This window comes from Chiloscyllium punctatum, chromosome 2 (genome assembly GCF_047496795.1).
Source record: "Chiloscyllium punctatum isolate Juve2018m chromosome 2, sChiPun1.3, whole genome shotgun sequence".
Taxonomy (NCBI): Eukaryota; Metazoa; Chordata; class Chondrichthyes; order Orectolobiformes; family Hemiscylliidae; genus Chiloscyllium; species Chiloscyllium punctatum.
In genome coordinates, this window is record NC_092740.1 from 115,079,115 (window position 1) to 115,098,131 (window position 19,017).

A 19,017-nucleotide genomic window follows, 5' to 3' on the forward strand; every position below is an offset into this window, starting at 1 on the left:
GGGTTCAATTCCCACCTCAGGCGACTGACTGTGTGGAGTTTGCATGTTCTCCCCGTGTCTGCGTGGGTTTCCTCCGGGTGCTCCGGTTTCCTCCCACAGTCCAAAGATGTGCAGGTCAGGTGAATTGGTCATGCTAAATTGCCCATAGTGTTACGTAAAAGCGTAAATGTAGGGGAATGGGTGGGTTGCGCTTCGGCGGGTCGGTGTGGACTTGTTGGGCCGAAGGGCCTGTTTCCACGCTGTAAGTAATCTAACCTAATCTAATCTCCCCTCAGCAGTTGCTACAGTACGAATCTGGGCAGTATTTGGTACTGACACTAGGTGGCCACCAACTCGTAGAAAGCATTGGATTACCTTGCAGATCTGAGAAGCATATGCCAGCAGCTTCTTGTGATCAATCCGCTCTTTATTCTTCTGTAAATAGTCACGCAAGCTGCCGTGAGGTAGGTACTCCATTATTAATCGCAAATTTCGCCGTCCTAATGAAGCAAAAACAATACTCTAAGTGTGAGAGGATTAGCGGGGAGAAGTCCAACACTGTTGTTCAGTTCATATGCAATAACCTCTGTGATTGACTGATCAATTTCAGGCTGTGATAGCCTGCATCTGACCTCCCCTGGAACTGCGCAGATTGCCAAACTGCACACCACCACTGTCACAATGTCCATTCCTATGCAGACACAAAACTGACTCCTAATGCTGCTTTTCGAGGACCATGGCAAAAATGGGGCCAGCAGGTTGTTTGAGATTTTGGGACTGGCTGCCTAACCCATGGGTAGTAAAAGGATGGCTGCAGGCTTTTCAATTAAGGTAATATGGGTGGCATGGTGGCACAGTGGTTAGCACTGCTGCCTCACAGCACCAGAGACCCTGTTCAATTCCCACCTCAGGCGACTGTCTGTGTGGAGTTTGCACATTCTCCCTGTGTCTGTGTGGGTTTGCTCCGGCTTCATCCCACAGTTCAAAAATGCACAGATTAGGTGAATTGGCCATGCTAAATTGCCTGCACTGTTAGGTGAAAGGGTAAATGTAGGGGAATGGGTCTGGGTGGGTTGCGCTTCGGCGAGTTGGTGTGGACTTGTTGGGCCAAAGGAGCCTGTTTCCACAATGTAAGTAATCTACTCTAATTACTCCCTTTGCCTCCTCTAGAAAATGCTTGGGATCCATCTCACCTTCCTGTATTTTCTCTCCTCCCTTCTCATCAACCCAACCAGATTCGCTTCGCAGTCAGCATTGGCCAGTCTTGGCCAGTAAGTTGCATCAAAATGTCCAAACTAGCAGCGTCAGCTCATATATTTAATACAAACCAACTCCAGGGCCCTACCATGCTTTGGAAACAGAACACACCATAGAGCAACTGATCTAATTCTTCCAGAAATTTGACAATAGACAATAGGTGCAGGAGTAGGCCATTCAGCCCTTCGAGCCTGCACCGCCATTCAATATGATCATGGCTGATCATTCCTAATCAGTATCCTCTTCCTGCCTTATCTCCATAACCCTTGATTCCACTATCTTTGAGAGCTCTATCCAACTCTTTCTTAAATGAATCCAGAGACTGGGCCTCCACTGCCCTCTGGGGCAGAGCATTCCACACAGCCACCACTCTCTAGGTGAAGAAGTTTCTCCTCATCTCTGTCCTAAATGGTCTACCCCGTATTTTTAAGCTGTGTCCTCTGGTTCGGCACTCACCCATCAGCGGAAACATGTTTCCTGCTGCCAGAGTGTCCAATCCTTTCATAATCTTATATGTCTCAATCAGATCCCCTCTCAGTCTTCTAAACCCAAGGGCATACAAGCCCAGTCGCTTCAGTCTTTCAGTGTAAGGTAATCCCGCCATTCCAGGAATTGACCTCGTGAACTTACGCTGCACTCCCTCAATAGCCAGAATGTCTTTCCTCAAATTTGGAGACCAGAACTGTACACAGTACTCCAGGTGTGGTCTCACCAGGGCCCTGTACAGCTGCAGAAGCACCTCTTTGCTTCTATACTCAATCCCTCTTGTTATGAAGGCCAGCATGCTATTAGCTTTCTTCACTACTTGCTGTACCTGCATGCTTGCCTTCATTGACTGGTGTACAAGAACACCCAGATCATTCTGTACTGCCCCTTTATCTAAATTGATTCCATTTAGGTAGTAATCTGCCTTCCTGTTCTTGCCACCAAAGTGGATAACCATACATTTATCCACATTAAACTGCATCTGCCATGCATCTGCCCACTCACCTAACTTGTCCAGGCCACCCTATAATCTCCTGACATCCTCATCACATTTCACCCTGCCAACCAGCTTTGTATCATCAGCAAATTTGCTAATGTTATTGCTAATACCATCTTCTATATCATTAACATATATTGTAAAAAGCTGCGGTCCCAGCACGGATCCCTGCGGTACCCCACTGGTCACTGCCTGCCATTCCGAAATGGAGCCGTCTATCACTACCCTTTGTTTGCTATCAGCCAACCAATTTTCAATCCAATCTAGTACTTTGCCCCCAATACCATGCGCCCTAACTTTACTCACTAACCTCCTGTGTGGGACTTTATCAGAAGCTTTCTGAAAGTCCAGGTACACTACATCTACTGGATCTCCCTCGTCCATCTTCAGAGTTACATCCTCAAAAAATTCAAGAAGATTAGTCAAGCATGATTTCCCCTTCATAAATCCATGCTGACTCTGTCCTATCCTGTTACTACTATCCAGATGTGCCGTAATTTCATCCTTTATAATAGACTCCAGCATCTTTCCCACCACTGAGGTCAGACTAACTGGTCTATAATTTCCTGCTTTCTCTCTCCCACTTTTCTTAAAAAGTGGTATAACATTAGCCACCCTCCAATCCTCAGGAACCGACCCCGAATCTATCGAACTCTGGAAAATAATCACCAACGCATCCACGATTTCCCGAGCCACCTCCTTCAGTACCCTGGGATGTAGGCGGCACGGTGGCAAAGTGGTTAGCACTGCTGCCTCACAGCGCCTGAGACCCGGGTTCAATTCCCGCCTCAGGCGACTGACTGTGTGGAGTTTGCACGTTCTCCCCGTGTCTGCGTGGGTTTCCTCCGGGTGCTCCGGTTTCCTCCCACAGTCCAAAGATGTGCAGGCCAGGTGAATTGGCCATGCTAAATTGCCCATAGTGTTAGGTAAGGGGTAAATGTAGATGTAGAGGTATGGGTGGGTTACGCTTCGGCGCGGCGGTGTGGACTTGTTGGGCCGAAGGGCCTGTTTCCACACTGTAAGTAATATAATCTAATCTAATCTAGACCATCAGGCCCCGGAGACTTATCAATCTTCAGACCTAACAGTCTCTCCAACACCCAATCCTGGCAAATATAAATTCCAGTAAGTTCAGATCCTTCAGCCACTGTTACCTCAGGGAGATTGCTTGTGTCTTCCCCAGTGAACACAGATCTGAAGTACCCATTTAATTCTTCTGCCATTTCTTTGTTCCCTTTAATATATTCCCCTGTTTCTGTGTTCAAGGGCCCAATTTTAGTCCTAACCATTTTTTTGCCTTGTACATACCTAAAAAAGCTTTTACAATCCTCCTTTATATTATTGGCCAGTTTACCTTCGTACCTCATTTTTCCTCTGCATATTTCCTTCTTAGTAATCTTCTGTTGCTCTTTAAAAGCTTCCCAGTCCTCAGTTTTCCCACTTATCTTAGCTATGTTATACTTTTTCTCTTTTAACTTTATATGTTTATTAACTTCCCTCGTCAGCCACGGTCGCCCATGCCTCCTCCTGGGATCTTTCTTCCTCTTAGGAATGAACTGATCCTGCAACTTCTGCATTATACACAGAAATATCCGCCATTGTTCCTCCACGGTCATCCCTGCTAAGGTATTGCACCATTGAACTTTGGCCAGCTCCTCCCTCATAGCTCCATAGTTCCCTTTATTCAACAGAAGTACTGTCACTGCCGACTGTACCCTCTCCCTCTCAAATTGCAGATTGAAACTTAATGTATTATGGTCACTACTTCCCAATGGCTCCTTCACTTCGAGGTCTCTGACCAATTCTGGTTCGTTACACAATACCAGATCCAGAATTGCCTTTTCCCTGGTTGGCTCAGCACCAGCTGCTCTAAGAATCCATCTCTGAGGCACTCCACAGTCTTTCTTGAGGTCCAATACCATCCTGATTCTCCCAGTCTACCTGCGTGTTAAAATCCCCCTAACAACTGGAGTAACATCTTTGCGACAGGCCAATTTCAGCTCCTGATTCAACTTACATCCGACATCCAGACTACTGTATGGGGGCCTGTAGATGACTCCCATGAGGGTCTTTTTACCCTTAGTATTTCGCAGCTCTATCCACACTGACTCTGCATCCCCTGACTCTAGGTCCCCCGCGCAAGGGACTGAATATACTCCCTTACCAACAAGGCCACCCCACCCCTTCTGCCCGTCAGTCTGCCCTTACGATAGCACGTGTAGCCTTGAATATTCATTTCCCAGGCCCTGTCCACTTGAAGCCACGTCTCAGTTATCCCCACAATATCGTATCTGCCAATTTCCAAAAGAGCCTCAAGCTCATCCATCTTATGTCTAATACTTCGTGCATTCATGTATGGTATTTTTAATTTGTTACTGCCCTCACCCTTCCCATCAACCCCTTTTTCACTCAAACTTGCAGCATGATCCCTTTCCAAGTTTTCTGCCTCATTGATACAGTTGTCTTTCTTGACTTCTCTTGTTCTAACTTGCCCTTCAATTTCCTTTTTAAACATCCAGTTTGTCCCCTCCCCCCCGCTACTTAGTTTAAATGTAGCGGTGTTGCAGTAAAAAAAAACCTGCCCGCCTTGGTGAGAATTGCTGGTCAGGGTGTCATTAAGTTGCTCAATTAAAACCTTGCTTCTCCCTCAATATTTGTCAGCTCCCAGAAATCAGCCTTTGCAGAGCTTTCTTATTGTTCAAGTGTTATACAGTGGTATTTAACACACCTCATTGTGATTGGCTCAGGGGGCACATAAATATCTCCCCACCTCCATCCTGATTAGCAGCCTGGCAGGAAGGAAGATGGGCAGACTTTCCTTACTGCTGTCAACTGTGGCCCTTACGTAGCAAGTAATGCCCACTGGCCTCATCCTGCTGGTATCACCAATTGGCTAGGGATGGGCTTCTATTATTATGGGCACTCCATAAACTAAAGAGGGGGCCCGCACCATCGCACAGGGGGGAGGTGGGGTTTGCCATCGAGTTGGTGACGTTCTGTCTGACTGTCCATTTGTGGCCACTTATTTTAAATTTGATGGTGGCCTCTTAAAATTAGTCATACGTTGCCAGCTGGAACTTTGTTGGCTCTCAGGCACATCCCTGGGCAACAGGATTTCATCACCGCTCACAAAATGCAGCCTAAAAAGGCAGTGAAGGGGCAAGGCAATACCGTAGAAGGTTCACAGCTTGACTGTCATATGAGGTGTCCCTCACACATTACGTCATCCAGTTCATCTTTCAGACGGACTGCACTTACCAGCACTGTAGCACACTCCTTTGTACTTGACAATGTTGTCATGCTGAAGGGACTTGAGGATCTCAATTTCTCTTTCAAAGTCACGCAAGTGTTCTGCGGTGCTCTGTTGTAACTTCTTCACAGCCACCACATCGCCTGTGCTGTCCTGGAGTGGATCATACCGGCAGAGCTCGACACTGCCAAAGTTACCCTGTTTGGATTTGAAGACCACTTGTTTAGTGCCACAAGTGGACGTAAAATTTATTCATGCATTTTGTTTCTATGAAACTCTACGGATAAAATATATTGAACCAGAACATCATGGGAAGATTTCTGGGAGTGTTACCAGGTTCTCTCCAGGATTCCACACTAACCTCACACTTGCACATATAAATAAAAATAATTCTTTCTGATACAATTCAGTTTAAAGAAGTCAAGTCACCAGAATCGGTGAGTTTTTGATCTAGTTTTCATTCCCCCAGAGCAATTGGTTCTGCAAACCCAGCTCCTGTAGTATGGTTTCTTACAGAAAGGCACAATGACGCAGAACATTGACCTGGTAGGGCTAATAGAGCTGACATGGTCCAAAAACTGCATACTTCCATCATATGTGTAAATTGTCAGTTAAGAGAAGATTTGGAAAACTGGAATTCCGGTTTAGAGACTGAAGTGGTAAAAAAAATGTAATTACCTTGCCCAACTGTTGCAAAAATATGAGATGCCGTTCCTCAAACTGCACAACATCATGGTTTGTACCAGCTCCAAGGAAGCCAAACCCACCACCTCGCATGTTTGGGAGTAGGTCACTTTCAGCCAATAACTCATAATCTGTGGGACAAACAATAATCTGTTACGGAGCAAGTTTTCAGTTTGGTAAATATTCTGTCCTCCAATTAAGGTCTTGCCTTCTTATACTTACCTGCATGTGTCACACTTCCATATGTTTGGCACTTTTAACAACGTCAGGATGACCCAAATTGCATCCAAGTGAAGCATTTTTTAAATATAACACCTTTCAACATAGTCACTGTTGAAAGTAGGAAACATCACGGACAATGTATGAACAGCAAGCTCCCAAAAACAGCAAACTGAAAGCTAAGTACTCATTTTATTTGGGATGTTGATGCAAGGTTGGGTAGTGGTCAGGGCACTGAGGACAGTTCTCCTGTTGTTCACTGTGATAGTGCCCTGGGGGCTTTCATTTCCACTTGAGAGAGCAAATGAGGCCTCAGTTTATGGTCTCTGCTGAAAGACATCATCTGTGAAGCTGCAGCACTCCTTCTTTACAATACTTAGTGGGAAAATCCAAGAGAGAAAAATGCTCAAATGTGAATCTGCACTCTGTGGTTTGATGTCAATGGCCTCAATTTCATAGCACTGCAGACTCTCTAAATATCTGGTGCTTTTGAAGCAAGCATTGAGGTCTAGATGCCAGAGTAGCAATTTCTCATTTTAAGTCTACCTTAGTGAACACCAGCTTTCAAACTGATTTTTCTGATTGTCAAACTGATCTAAAATGTTTTGCCCAGCAAGAGTCATACTGGTTTACACCCTAATAACTGCACGGATCCTTGAAACTTCCTCATTGAATCTGCCTCTTCCTTCTATAGTGTAAACCTAATCTCAAAACAGCAAAGTGTCAAAAAGCAAACTAATATTCTACGAGATGTGCACAGAAGAGTCATTTAGAACATTGTAATACAAAGATTATCTGGAAAACTACCTGCTTAAATAAAACAACAAATACCTTCTCTTTTTTTAATAAAAGTTGACTCGCAATAAAGTGGTACCCTCCTGAAAGTCAGGCAGTCATGACCAGCACATTTTTTTCCATACCTCTATCCTGTGCCATGTTTTTCATTGGGCAATAACTTCCTTCATTATTTTTAAAAACCATCCAACATTGACATTCCCTTCTTCCTCTTTTCTCTTCAACTGTCCATAATATCACTAACGATGTTTGTTAAATCTGTTTCTTTTAATGTGTCTCCTAAATAGGATTTGCACTTTATTTTGTTCATTCACTCTCCTCAGCATTTCACCATGTTATCTTTCTGGTCCAGATGATTCTTACTATTCTCAAATTCTCATTTAAAATCTACTTAACAAGTTGGTCTCCTCTTTCAGGAAGGCCCACGTCTGGCATCCATGAAAAACAAGTTTTCTTTTGTAAGATTTGGTACACTTGTGAAGATTCCACCTAAGAACATGTCCTGCTAATAGGATAATTGGACCAAATCTCAGCAATAGGATTACATCATATGTTAATTAAAAAAAAGGAGAAATAAAACTATGTTTCTACAGTATTTGCTAGTATAACTTCATTTCTGGGGAATCTGCAGATTTTCCTTTTCTTTTCTTGCTATTTGTGTGCAAGTTCGTCAATCTTCCCAGCTTCCACTACTGACACACTACTTAGTCCTTTTTGAGTCTCTGCATCACCTCAAATGAACCCAAGTTTCTTTTTAAAAAGAAATTAAGCACATGTTCTCCCCATTAACTCCCTTCACAAATAACATATGCGCCAAATCTTTACCTTCTCCAAACTAATCTTCCTTCTATTTTCCTTACCTTAATAAAATTTTTACTATTTATTTGGTCTTCAGATCTCATCTAAACTGTAATAGTATGGCCCATTTCCTCCTTTTGATGTTGACTGTTCATTTCCAGCAATTTCAAATTTCTTTCAGATCTACAGCTTTTGAAATTTTACTTAAAAAGAAACGTTTTGATTTAGATCTTGTATAGTGGCTAGTAGCTTTCCAATTTTTCTCAAGCTTGGATGAAGCTTGTGAATCAACTAGTTACTCATGTCCTTCAGCAAAGAATCACCTTCAGTCCAGCCTATACCTCATGCTAATCCCAAACAGTATGGTTGGTTGGTTAATAACTTCAAGACAATGATAGACAGTCTTGTCAGTGTCTCCTATATGCTGAAAATGTGTTGCTGGAAAAGCGCAGCAGGTCAAGCAGCATCCAAGGAACAGGAGAATCGACGTTTCGGGCATCAGCCCTTCTTCAGGAATAGAAGTGTCTCCTATATCCCATGATCAAAGTTGACATATCTGAAGGTGGCGGTAAAGACAGAGAAGTTGCTAAAGAAAACTTATGGGATGTTCCCTTCATAAGGTGAAGTATTGAACTACTGTTGTATATAAAACTCTGGTTAGGTCATAACTGCAGTTTTATGTACAGTCTGTTCACTCCAGCGGAAGGATATGATTTCCATAAAGGGAGTAGAGAGGCAACAGTGGTTAGCACTGCTGTCGCACAGCATAGGGGCCCAGGTTCGATTCCAGCCTCGGGCGACTGTCTGTGTGTAGTTTGCACATTCTCCCCGTGTCTGCGTGGATTTCCTCCGGGTGCTCCGGTTTCCGCCCACAGTCACAAAGATGTGCAGGTCAGGTGAATTGGCCATTCTAAATTGCCCATAGGTTATGTGCGTTAGTCAGAGGGAAATGGGTCTGGGTGGGTTACTCTTCGGAGGGTGGGTGGGACTTGCTGGGCCGAAGGGCCTGTTTCCACACTGTAGGGAATCTAATCTAATCTAACATTGCCAGGGCTTGAAAATTGCAACTAAAAGGAATCTATGTGCAGGCTAGTGCTGTTTTCATTAGAAAAGAGAAGGCTGAGGGCTGATTTAATTAAAGGTGCATAAAATAATGGACAGTGGAGAGGGAACGCCTGTATCTCCTAGTAGGAGGTCTATTACCAGTAAGCACAGATTTGAGGTGATAGGTACAAGAAATCAAGGGGACAGGAGGGAAAAAAAATGTTTTTACTCAGTGTCTGGAATCCACAGTCTAGTTTGGTGGTTGAGACTAAAACTTTCAACCATTGAAAAAGAGTCTGGTTCTGCATCTGAAATGCTGTACCTGCAAGGGTATGGACCAGGTGCTGATAAATGGGATCAGCATGGGTAGTTTATTAGTTCATTCAACTGCACAGACATAATGGGCCAAATGGCCTCTTTTGATGCCGTGGCCTTTTTATGGTTCAACAGATTTGAGAAGGTAGAGGTAAGTGGACTTTTTGTACTTCTTCCATCAATCCACCAAAAAAAAACATAATACCGACCCAGCTTGTGCAAACCAAATGTATTTCCAGAAGAACTGACATTTGTAAAACAAACCAGCAATCCAATGACAGTAATAAAGGGAGATGGTCCAGTTTGGTCTACTTCAGGAAGAGGAAGAGGTGTGAGTCACCTACCTGGGGTAAAAAGGCTGTTCAGGTCACGTATTATGACACGAAATGAAGGCCTGAAGTCTGGATCATAATTCATGCAGAGATTGATGAGATTAGCTAGCTCTAGCCACTTAGGTGCAGGAAGTTGATGCTTATCTTCATAAAACTGCAGTTTCTGTTCAAACAAAAAGCACAATTTTAACACAAATTAGAGATAATTTAATATTACTTGCCACAAACTTCAGGAATGGTCAAGTTTCTGCTCAGCTTCAAAATACTAAAAATTGTACATAAAATACACAAAGTCAAAGTGGGTGTATCCATTATTATTGTAAGTGACATCCTATCTATAAATTAAGATGTGTCTGCTAGTATTACTTTACAATGAATTTGATCTCTTTATTTATCTTTGACTTAAAAGCAAGATTTCATAGTTAGATCTTGTTTGTTGAAATGGTAATATTTGCATGGAATAATGTATTTTCTTCCTGCAGATGCCACCTGATCTGCTGTGGGTACCCATGGTTGTAGCCCCCCCCTCCCACCTTATTTTATTTAACGTCATGCGCAGACACCCATCAGGAGTGGAAACAGACAGTAATCCTTGCCCATCATGGTCCTTCCAAGCAGAGTTATTTTCTAGTTGCTGTTTTCACACTGTCATAAAAAGCAGTTTGTATTTGCGTTCAGTGTAACTTACCCGTGTGGAATCAAATGGGCCCAGTGGTTTATCTCCACCACTGCAAATCTCCCACAAAGTGGCACCAAAACTCCATTTGTCTGTTGCCAGACTCAAGTTCTTGGGATCCTCGATGCATTCTGGTGGCACCCAGGGAATCCGTTCAATGAGAACTGCAAAATGAAACAGTTTATCACACTACAAACAGCAGACCAATGGAGAGTGAGGCACCAAAATTAACTTGATCACAATACTGTACAACGTGAAACATAAACAAGGGCTTTCTGATTAAAATGGAATGAAGTTATTGACAATCTTATTACTTGAATACAAATAAGCCACTTGACTTCTACATGAGGATGAAGGTACCTAAACATACTGCCTCCTCCAAATCCTTCTGAGACACAGCCTTTCAGAAACCACATTTATTTTCAGAGTTTCTCTTAACTCTGGCAAAAATATCATATCAGTGTTTGTTTTGTTGAATAACTGGAAGAAGTTCTTGTGGTGCTGTAGTCAAACAAAATACTGACCCTCTTTATTCATAAAATACTTAGAGACAACAATGTATCTGGCCCATTTGAACTATCCATCTGAAGATATTCTTGGATTCAAATGCAGAATCAGTTGCTCCTTAAATGTAATTCCAGAACTATACCGCATTCGGAGGTTTAATTCACGTGTCAATCACATTATGGCAGAAAGCGAATGTTCAAAGATGAACTTTTACTATCTTTAGCCCATTAATTAATGTAGATTAATACTCTGGGTAAAACATCTTGTGCACTGTTAACAATTGCACACACCTTTAGAAGGTCACCTTGCAGATGAAGCCTTGTGGACTGTGAAATTTTAACATTTTCAGTCTTTCCCCGTACCACAGATCCCTAACACTAGAGGGCACACTTATCGCTCTTCCCTTTCCTGCCTCTCGTCCTCAAGTAGCTCTCGCTCACCAGACAGAATGGAACATTCATGGTGCAAACTCTTTAGAACACTGGAATTTGATCATTATCTCTAACAATAAAACTTTGTAGTTATTAGATATGGGACTCTTGATCCAAAGGTCATGGGTTCAAGTTCAAAGTTGGGTAAAAAGTTGGTTTTCTTTACTATTTTTGAACTTTCTGTGATTGATTTTTTTAAAATTGAGAAGATTCATCAAATTAGAATTTTCAACCAATCTTTTCTGAATTCATCAAATGTTGGAAATGTCATTTACTGAAGTTTCCTGATTATAGTCAGTTCTGCTAAAAGTAATAGTTCCATTCTTGTGCAATCCTGTGTTATAAGAAAATCGCATAATAGCAGCACCATTTAAACTATTGAGGCGGAATCGCATTATAGCGAATTCACATTAACAAAACACATATTGTGGCAGAACCACCTGTATATATTTTCATCATTTACTGAATCATAAGTTCTACAGAGTAAACAGTTGAAAATAACTAGAACTTGCAGTTGGTTAAGGACTGCACAACCCTAAACTGAACTTCATTGTTAGTCTTGGTTGAACTAATTTGTTCATTTTATCCAAGCAGCTGACAGCGTGACACTGACAGAGGCAGCAACTGCACATATAAAATAAGCGCTTCCCCTAATATTGCAGCACAAATACGGCATTCACCTATTATAATTTATTTTGTTTACGGTTCTTATGGTCCAAGTGGAGAGAGACTGGGACTTGATCTATATATGTTTTCCCCCTTGTCTCACATGAGCATTTTATACGTTGAAACATTAGGATTCCATGGGCACTTGTCAACAGTATTCCATTTCAAAATGAACTTAAGGAGAGAAGAAGGAACGAGAGCAAGGTAGAGAAACTGTTTTACAGTGATTTCCATTTAAATGAACGGCAAGTTATCAGTTTACATATCAAGTATCAGAAAATATATTAAGCTTGTAGGTAGTCCAATAAAAATAGCAAAGCCTATTAATTAAGCCTATTAACATTCTCAGTAATGATGTGGAGGTGCCAGTGTTGGACTGGGGCGGACAAAGTTAAAAATCACACAATACCAGGTTATAGTCCAACAGGTTTAATTGGAAGTACTAGCTTTCACAGCGTTGCTCCTTCATCAGGATCACTCCACAGCTACCTAGTGAAGGAGCAGTGCTCTGAAAGCTAGTACTTCCAAATAAACATTCTCAGTAAAAGATCTTCTGCACTGTAGGCAGGAGATTGAAGCATTGAGATTATATTAATTTCATGTCGAATTAGAACTAAAACTGCATCCCCATTAACACTCCCCAAAGAAGAGGTCAAAAGACCTCGCAGTTGGAATGGCATTTCTCAGGATAAGTCAAACAAACACAAGCACTATGGAATAAATAACATTAAAGTTATTGCAGGTGGTCATTTAGCCTATCATGGCTGCACTAGCTCTTTAGATGATCACTTCGTGCCATACTGCAGATAATTGAAGTCAAATGGTGCCCAATGAAAGAACATCCATATGTGCGACAGCAAACTCCAGAAGCTCATTCCAAATACTTAAGAGTAGTTTCAAAAATCCAATCTGGTACACAGATTTTAAGCACACAAATTCATGGAGGAAGAGTAATACAAGTTTTGTTCACAGAATACAACACTGCATGCATGTGTTTGGGAGTGCGTAGACAGCAGGGGATCAGTGTGGAGGTTTAAAATGGAGAACATGGAATCAACATGAATTAACGTTGAGGTCATCAATAAGCCATTGTGTTAGCTGGAGGTTAGGTGCCCATGATAGGAAAGTAGTGTTTCTAGTTTTGGTTGAAATACGACACCAGTTCTAAAATGTGCCAAAAACAAGCTTCCAAACAATTGTGGAGTGGAAACCTGAATTAAATAACGTAAGAGTTTTGACATAAACAAAGCTTTAAAAAAAAACCCAAAAATGTACACACACTCCACAAGTGACTAAGTCAATATCCATTAAAACCTGGGTCTAATTAGAGATCCTTACCATCTTTCGGTAGAACCATCATACCGACTCCAGGATCAGCAAGCTTTATAAATGGAGGGTTTCCAGTTTTCCGGTCCTCTTCCCTGATCATCAGGACATTCTTGGCACATACGTTTCCATGGACAAGGTTTCGGTCTTCCTACATTTGGAAGAAGTGTAAGAATTGCAACAAAAGCCAAAAACAAAATGGCCTCATGCTGAAAATTTATGAGAAACATTTCTAGGATGAAGGGCTTTAGCTATGTGGATCGACCATTGAGGGTTCAACTGATCTCTCCTTGGTAAAGGTCAGGTGGAGTAAAAGTTTCATAAAAGTGTTCAAAGTAACGAGTCCAGTTATAGATATCCAGAGAAGATGAAACTGTTCCCATTGTCAGAAGGATCAAGAGCCAGAGGGATCACTTTGATGAGATTGGCAAAGAACCATAAGAAGTAGGAGCAGGACTACAGCATGCGATCTTTAAACTACTCCACCATTCAATACAATCACGGCTCAACCTGGGCTTCAACTTCGCTTTTTCAACTGTTTCCCACATCCCTCGATTCCCCAAGAGTCCAAAATCTGTCTATCTGGAGCCTAAGTGCATTAAACATCTGCAACCCTCTGACTTATACAGTTCCAAAGATTCACCACTCTTCCAGTGAAGCAATTTCTCCCATCTCAGTCTTAAATGATTAGCCCCTACCCTGACTGCATCTCTGTTTCAGATTTTCTCACTAGCAGAAAAAACTCTCTCCATCAACACTTGTCGAGTCTCCTTTGTATATTTCAATGAGATCACTTCTCAGTCATCTAAATGCAAAACAATATTGTTCTAAATAGGTGGCTGAATAAATTTAGTCAATGTCTCCTCCAAGGCACTAATCTAGTGAACTTACACTGTATTGCCTCAGATGCAAATATATCCTTGCTTAGATATGAACACCAAAGCTACACACAGTCCTCTAGGTGTGCTTTCACTAAAGTCAATATTGTAGCATGGATTTCAGTAATCCCCATCTTTGTTCAAATCATTAATACAAATTGTACACAGCTAAATACCCAAAACTGATGTCTGCAGAATTTCACGAGTCAGTGTCTTCCAACTTGAGACTGCCCTACTTATGTCTGCACTTTGCTTTCTGTCTATTGCCCAATCCTTTTTTTCCACGCCAAGACATTCCCCAAATCCATGAGCACTTATTTTGCTTATCATATTTTTCATGGAACATTATTGAACTCCTTTTGGAAATCCAGATGCATTACATCTACTGATTCTCTTTTATCAACTGTACCAGTTACATCTTCAAAAGACTCAAATACAATTTCCTTTTCATAAAGCCATGTTGGATTTGTCTAATCTTATTGTGATTATTTAAGTGTATTGCTAGAAATCCTTAATAACAGATGCCAATGTTTTCTTAATAATTGATACTGGGCTAACTAGCCCACAGTTCTTCATTTTCTTTCCCTCCACTCTCTTAAATTGTGGCGTCACATTTGCTAACTTACAATCTGTTTGGACCAGTCAAGACTCTGGGATATTTTGAAAAGCATAGCCAGAGCTTCCACAATTTCTACAACTCTCTTTTAGAACCGAGGAACTAGGCCACAAAGTCCTGAGGTTTTGTCAGATTTAGTTTAGCTTAATTTTTTCAACGTTTCATCTCATATAATATTTATTTCCTCATCTTTATAAGCACACAGTTAAAATTCTCTCAAGTGTGCAACTTCTGCTTATCACAAAAATAAAAAAAAATCTGTTCATGATTCCCATTTCCTTATTCACAACAATCATTTTCAGGGTGGCATGGTGGTTCAGTGGTTAGCACTGCTGCCTCACAGTGCCAGGGACCTGGGTTCGATTCTGGGCGACTGTCTGTGTGGAGTTTGCACATTCTTCCATTGTCTGTGTGGGTTTACTCCGGGTGCTCCGGTTTCCTCCCACAATCCAAAGATGTGCAGGTTAGGCCATGCTAAATTGCCCATAGTGTTAGATGTATTAGTCAGGGGTAAATGTGGGGAATGGGTCTGGGTGGACTTGTTGGGCCAAAGGGCTTGTTTCCATACTGTAGGCAATTTAATCTAATTTCTTCGTTTGATGCTTCCAAAAGATCAAGTTTACTTTAGCTACTCTCAAGCTTTTTATATACATGCAGGTGTTCTTTGAATCAACTTTAATGTTCATAGTTAGTTTGCTCTGTTATTCTTTCTGTTCAACTGTTTGGTACCCCTTGGTTGGTTGATAAAACCTTTGGACTTGCTGCTATCCCCTCCAACTTTATGGACTCTTATGTTAATCTAATATTATCCTTAACTTATTGAGTAAACTGTGGATAATTTTTTTCTAAAGTTTTATTTTTTACCCAATTAACTTGAGCAAGCTCTCCCTTCATACCTCTTTAATTATGTTTGATTTGAAGATTCTTGCTTGTGATTGGATTATGTCTCTTTTAAACAACATGGAATTCAATTGTGCAAAGATCATAATTGTAAAAGATTCACTGGAAAATTATGTTACTATGTAAAGTTGTCTCACTAAATAACAGTAGAACTAAAATAGCTTTACCCCTAGCTGGATCTACAATCTGTTGTTTCAAGGAACCATCATAAAACAATCTACAAACTCATTTTCGAGACCACCAGTAATTAATCAATAATGATTAATGGATAATCTACACCATGGCAAGATTTATAGTAGTCAAGGTCTGGAACACATTGCTCGAGTGCATAGTAGAGGCAAAATCAATCGTGTGTTTCATAGGTGAATTGTAAAATTATGTGAGAAAGGAAAAAGATACAACATTACGGGAGAAGAAGGCAGGAGAATAGGAGTAGCTGAGTTTCTTTTCCAGAGTTGACATAGACATGACAGGCTGATCATGAAATGGATGAATAAAAAATATGGTTCCCAGATCTCTTTTCTTCTTCTTTCATCCATTCCTTACTAAATCTATGGCTCAGCGTAGACTAGAGGTGAGGCAAGGTGCAGACTGCCTGAAGGAATGCAAATGCTGAACATTTTGTCTCCCCAGTGTAGATGAGGCCCAATAGTGAGCAGTGAACTCAGTAGAGTAGTTTGAATAAAGTGCAGGTCAACCATGGGACCTTGGAGAATGAGGGGATGGTGGTAAATGGGCAAGTGTTACTTCTTCTGCTATTGCATGGGAGGTATGTTGAAAGGGGAAGAGGCGTAGACCAAAGTATCCAAGATTGAGCTGTTCCTTTGGAATGCTGACAAGGGATGGGACAGGAATATTTGTCTTGTGTTGGAATCTCACTGGATTTGATAGAGATGGCAGCTTATTACCCTTCAGATATGGAGGCTGGTGGGGCGGAAAGTGAGGGTAAGGGGCACCCTGTTGTTGTATGGGGGAAGGGAAGAGGTGAGGGCAAAATTGAGGGAAATGGGTTGGACATGGTTGACAGGGCCCTCAGTCATGGCGGAAAGAAATTGTCGGTTGAAGAAAAAGGTGGACATTTGAGGCTCCCCTGCAGAAGGTGCCATGGTCAGATCAGATGCAGCAGAGATGGTGAAACTGGGAAAATGGAATAGTATCGTTTTAGGGTGTGTGGATGTGTAGTCAATACGGTTAGAGTCAGTTGGTTTGTAATGAAAACACCCTGTGCTAATCTTGCAATCATGACTCGATCATAAGTTTAGTCTGATAAAGGCTCACATGAAGGCTCTCATATCTTGGGATATTTTACTCTATTAAAGGCAGACATACTTCACACAATGGCACAAACATTAAAAGCTAGGGATATAACTACTGCATTTTTCAAAACTGCTGAAGCGCTATTCAGAATCTTCACTTACTAAAAAGTGCATTGCCCAAGCCAGTTGTTTCGCCACCTCCAGTTTCCACAGGATGTTCACATTGTTTTTGTTTCTCTTCAAATATGTGTCCAACGATCCAAACTTCACATACTCCTGAACCATGACATCTGAAACCAAAAGGAGAAGGAAAGACAGAAAACACATTCAGCTTGAAGTACGCCAAATAGCTCAAAGTACAAATGGCAAAGGGCAGAGTTCCATTTCAATCAATTCCAACATTGGGGAGGTACTCAAAAAAAAAGGAAGCAGGATTAGAAAGCAGTTAGCTTCAAAGTAGGCATTGCATGGCATGTCACTTTTGACAGTGTAGGACCGAGAGTCAGATCAGTTATTTCAGAGCGATCTACTTCTGAAAGACTCCACCACTGTACTCAGAAATTTATTAATATTGACAAAGCTAAGTATACAAGATGTGGAGGAGCCGATGTTGGACTGGGGTGGACAAAGTTAAAAATCACACAACACCATGTTATAGTCTAACAGGTTTATTTGGAAGCACTAGCTTTTGGAGTGCTGCTCTTTCATCAGCTACCTGATGAAGAAGCAGTGCTCTGAAAGCTAGTGCTTCCAAATAAACCTGTTGGACTATAACATGGTGTTGTGTGATTTTTAACTAAGTATGTTCAAGACTGAATAGATAGACTGTTTTAATCAGTAAAGCAATCAAGGGTTATGGGGAAAATAGCCAAAAGTGGAGTTGAGGATTATCAGATCAGCCATGATGTCAAACGTCTGCTCTTATGGAATTATGATAAACAACAATACATTCTGGCAACAAAGAATTTATTTTCTATGTAATGAAATACCTCCCAGTATGATTTTGAAAAGCTTTTACCAGCATGGAAGGATCTAGTTTACTAGTGAAGTTGCTGTGGTTTCCAGCTGATGTGACAACTTAGTCTTGTGACATCATTGTAATATTATTGCATTCTGATGAATAGAACTGTGAGCAAAATTTCTATTTTCAGACAAAAAAAATGTTTTTCTTAGAACGTCTTCTGTAACAAAACGGCAAAGAGTGAATAGTACTTTCAATAGGAACACCTTTGAGTGTACAAACACTGGAAGTGATAGTTGTACTTCTTAACTGATGGGTAGGCAAAGAAAAGAGTGGCACTTACACCTATTTACTCCTTCACACTCGTTCCAATCACTGCAGTCTGCAGGTCACTGTGAGAGTCAATCAGGAGGTTTACACTTGGTTCAACTCCACCACACTCTACTCCCCACAACTTACCACTTCCACCACAGGAAGGCAGATCTAGCCTCAGCACAGTATGGTTCAGAACTGTACACGAGTGGCTATCACCTCATGCAGCATGACACTTTTATCAAAGATACATTCTAAGCAGGCTTGGCAGGCGAAATGCTGAGAGGTTCATTTGCCAGGGTGGAGGTTTGAGAGTTGAGAGTGTGGTACTGGAAAAGCGCAGGTCAGGCAGCATCCGAGGAACAGAAGAATCGACGTGTCAGGCACAAGCCCTTCATCAGGAATCAGGCAAGGATGTATAAGTGACAGGTTAGGGGAACTGTGTTGGTAGATGGTGAGTGAGGCTATAAGTAAAACTGAATCAGAAAAACAATCATCTTTCCTCTCCATCCCTCCCAGCTCCACGAAAATATTTCTACATAGATAGTTTTGAGAGGAGAGAAAGGCAGAGTGAAGGGTCCCCATTGTCCAGTGAGCTCCACTGAGGCCAGCTCAGCATGTGCTCCCACTAAAGGTGAACCAAGGTCAGTGTTAATTCAACCCAACCACTTTCCTTGGCCCCAGAACACACCTCCTGCCTTGGTGATCAGAACATAAAACCTAGTCTGTCTCTCTCTAGCTCTGCTTCTTAACAAGAGGAGAAGAAAAGGTGTCACTAGCTTTTCTGGCTGGCATTTTTTTTTAAATGGCCATGCTGTTAATTATTCATTTCA

The 19,017-nt window shown here is 41.6% G+C and overlaps 1 protein-coding gene across 4 annotated transcripts in view; it reads right to left on the reverse strand.

Annotated features, from left to right (window-relative positions):
- Window positions 1-19,017, reverse strand: part of LOC140487980 (tyrosine-protein kinase JAK2-like) — a 295,730-nt gene that overhangs the window by 13,134 nt on the left and 263,579 nt on the right. For all 4 annotated transcript variants that reach the window (XM_072587498.1, XM_072587490.1, XM_072587479.1 and 1 more), the window contains 7 exons: window positions 17,074-17,201; window positions 13,274-13,412; window positions 10,344-10,495; window positions 9,668-9,818; window positions 6,147-6,283; window positions 5,477-5,666; window positions 355-479 (listed from right to left, as the gene is read on the reverse strand). In XM_072587498.1, the coding sequence (XP_072443599.1) occupies window positions 355-479; window positions 5,477-5,666; window positions 6,147-6,283; window positions 9,668-9,818; window positions 10,344-10,495; window positions 13,274-13,412; window positions 17,074-17,201 (1,022 nt within the window). The remainder of the gene's footprint in view (window positions 1-354; window positions 480-5,476; window positions 5,667-6,146; window positions 6,284-9,667; window positions 9,819-10,343; window positions 10,496-13,273; window positions 13,413-17,073; window positions 17,202-19,017) is intronic.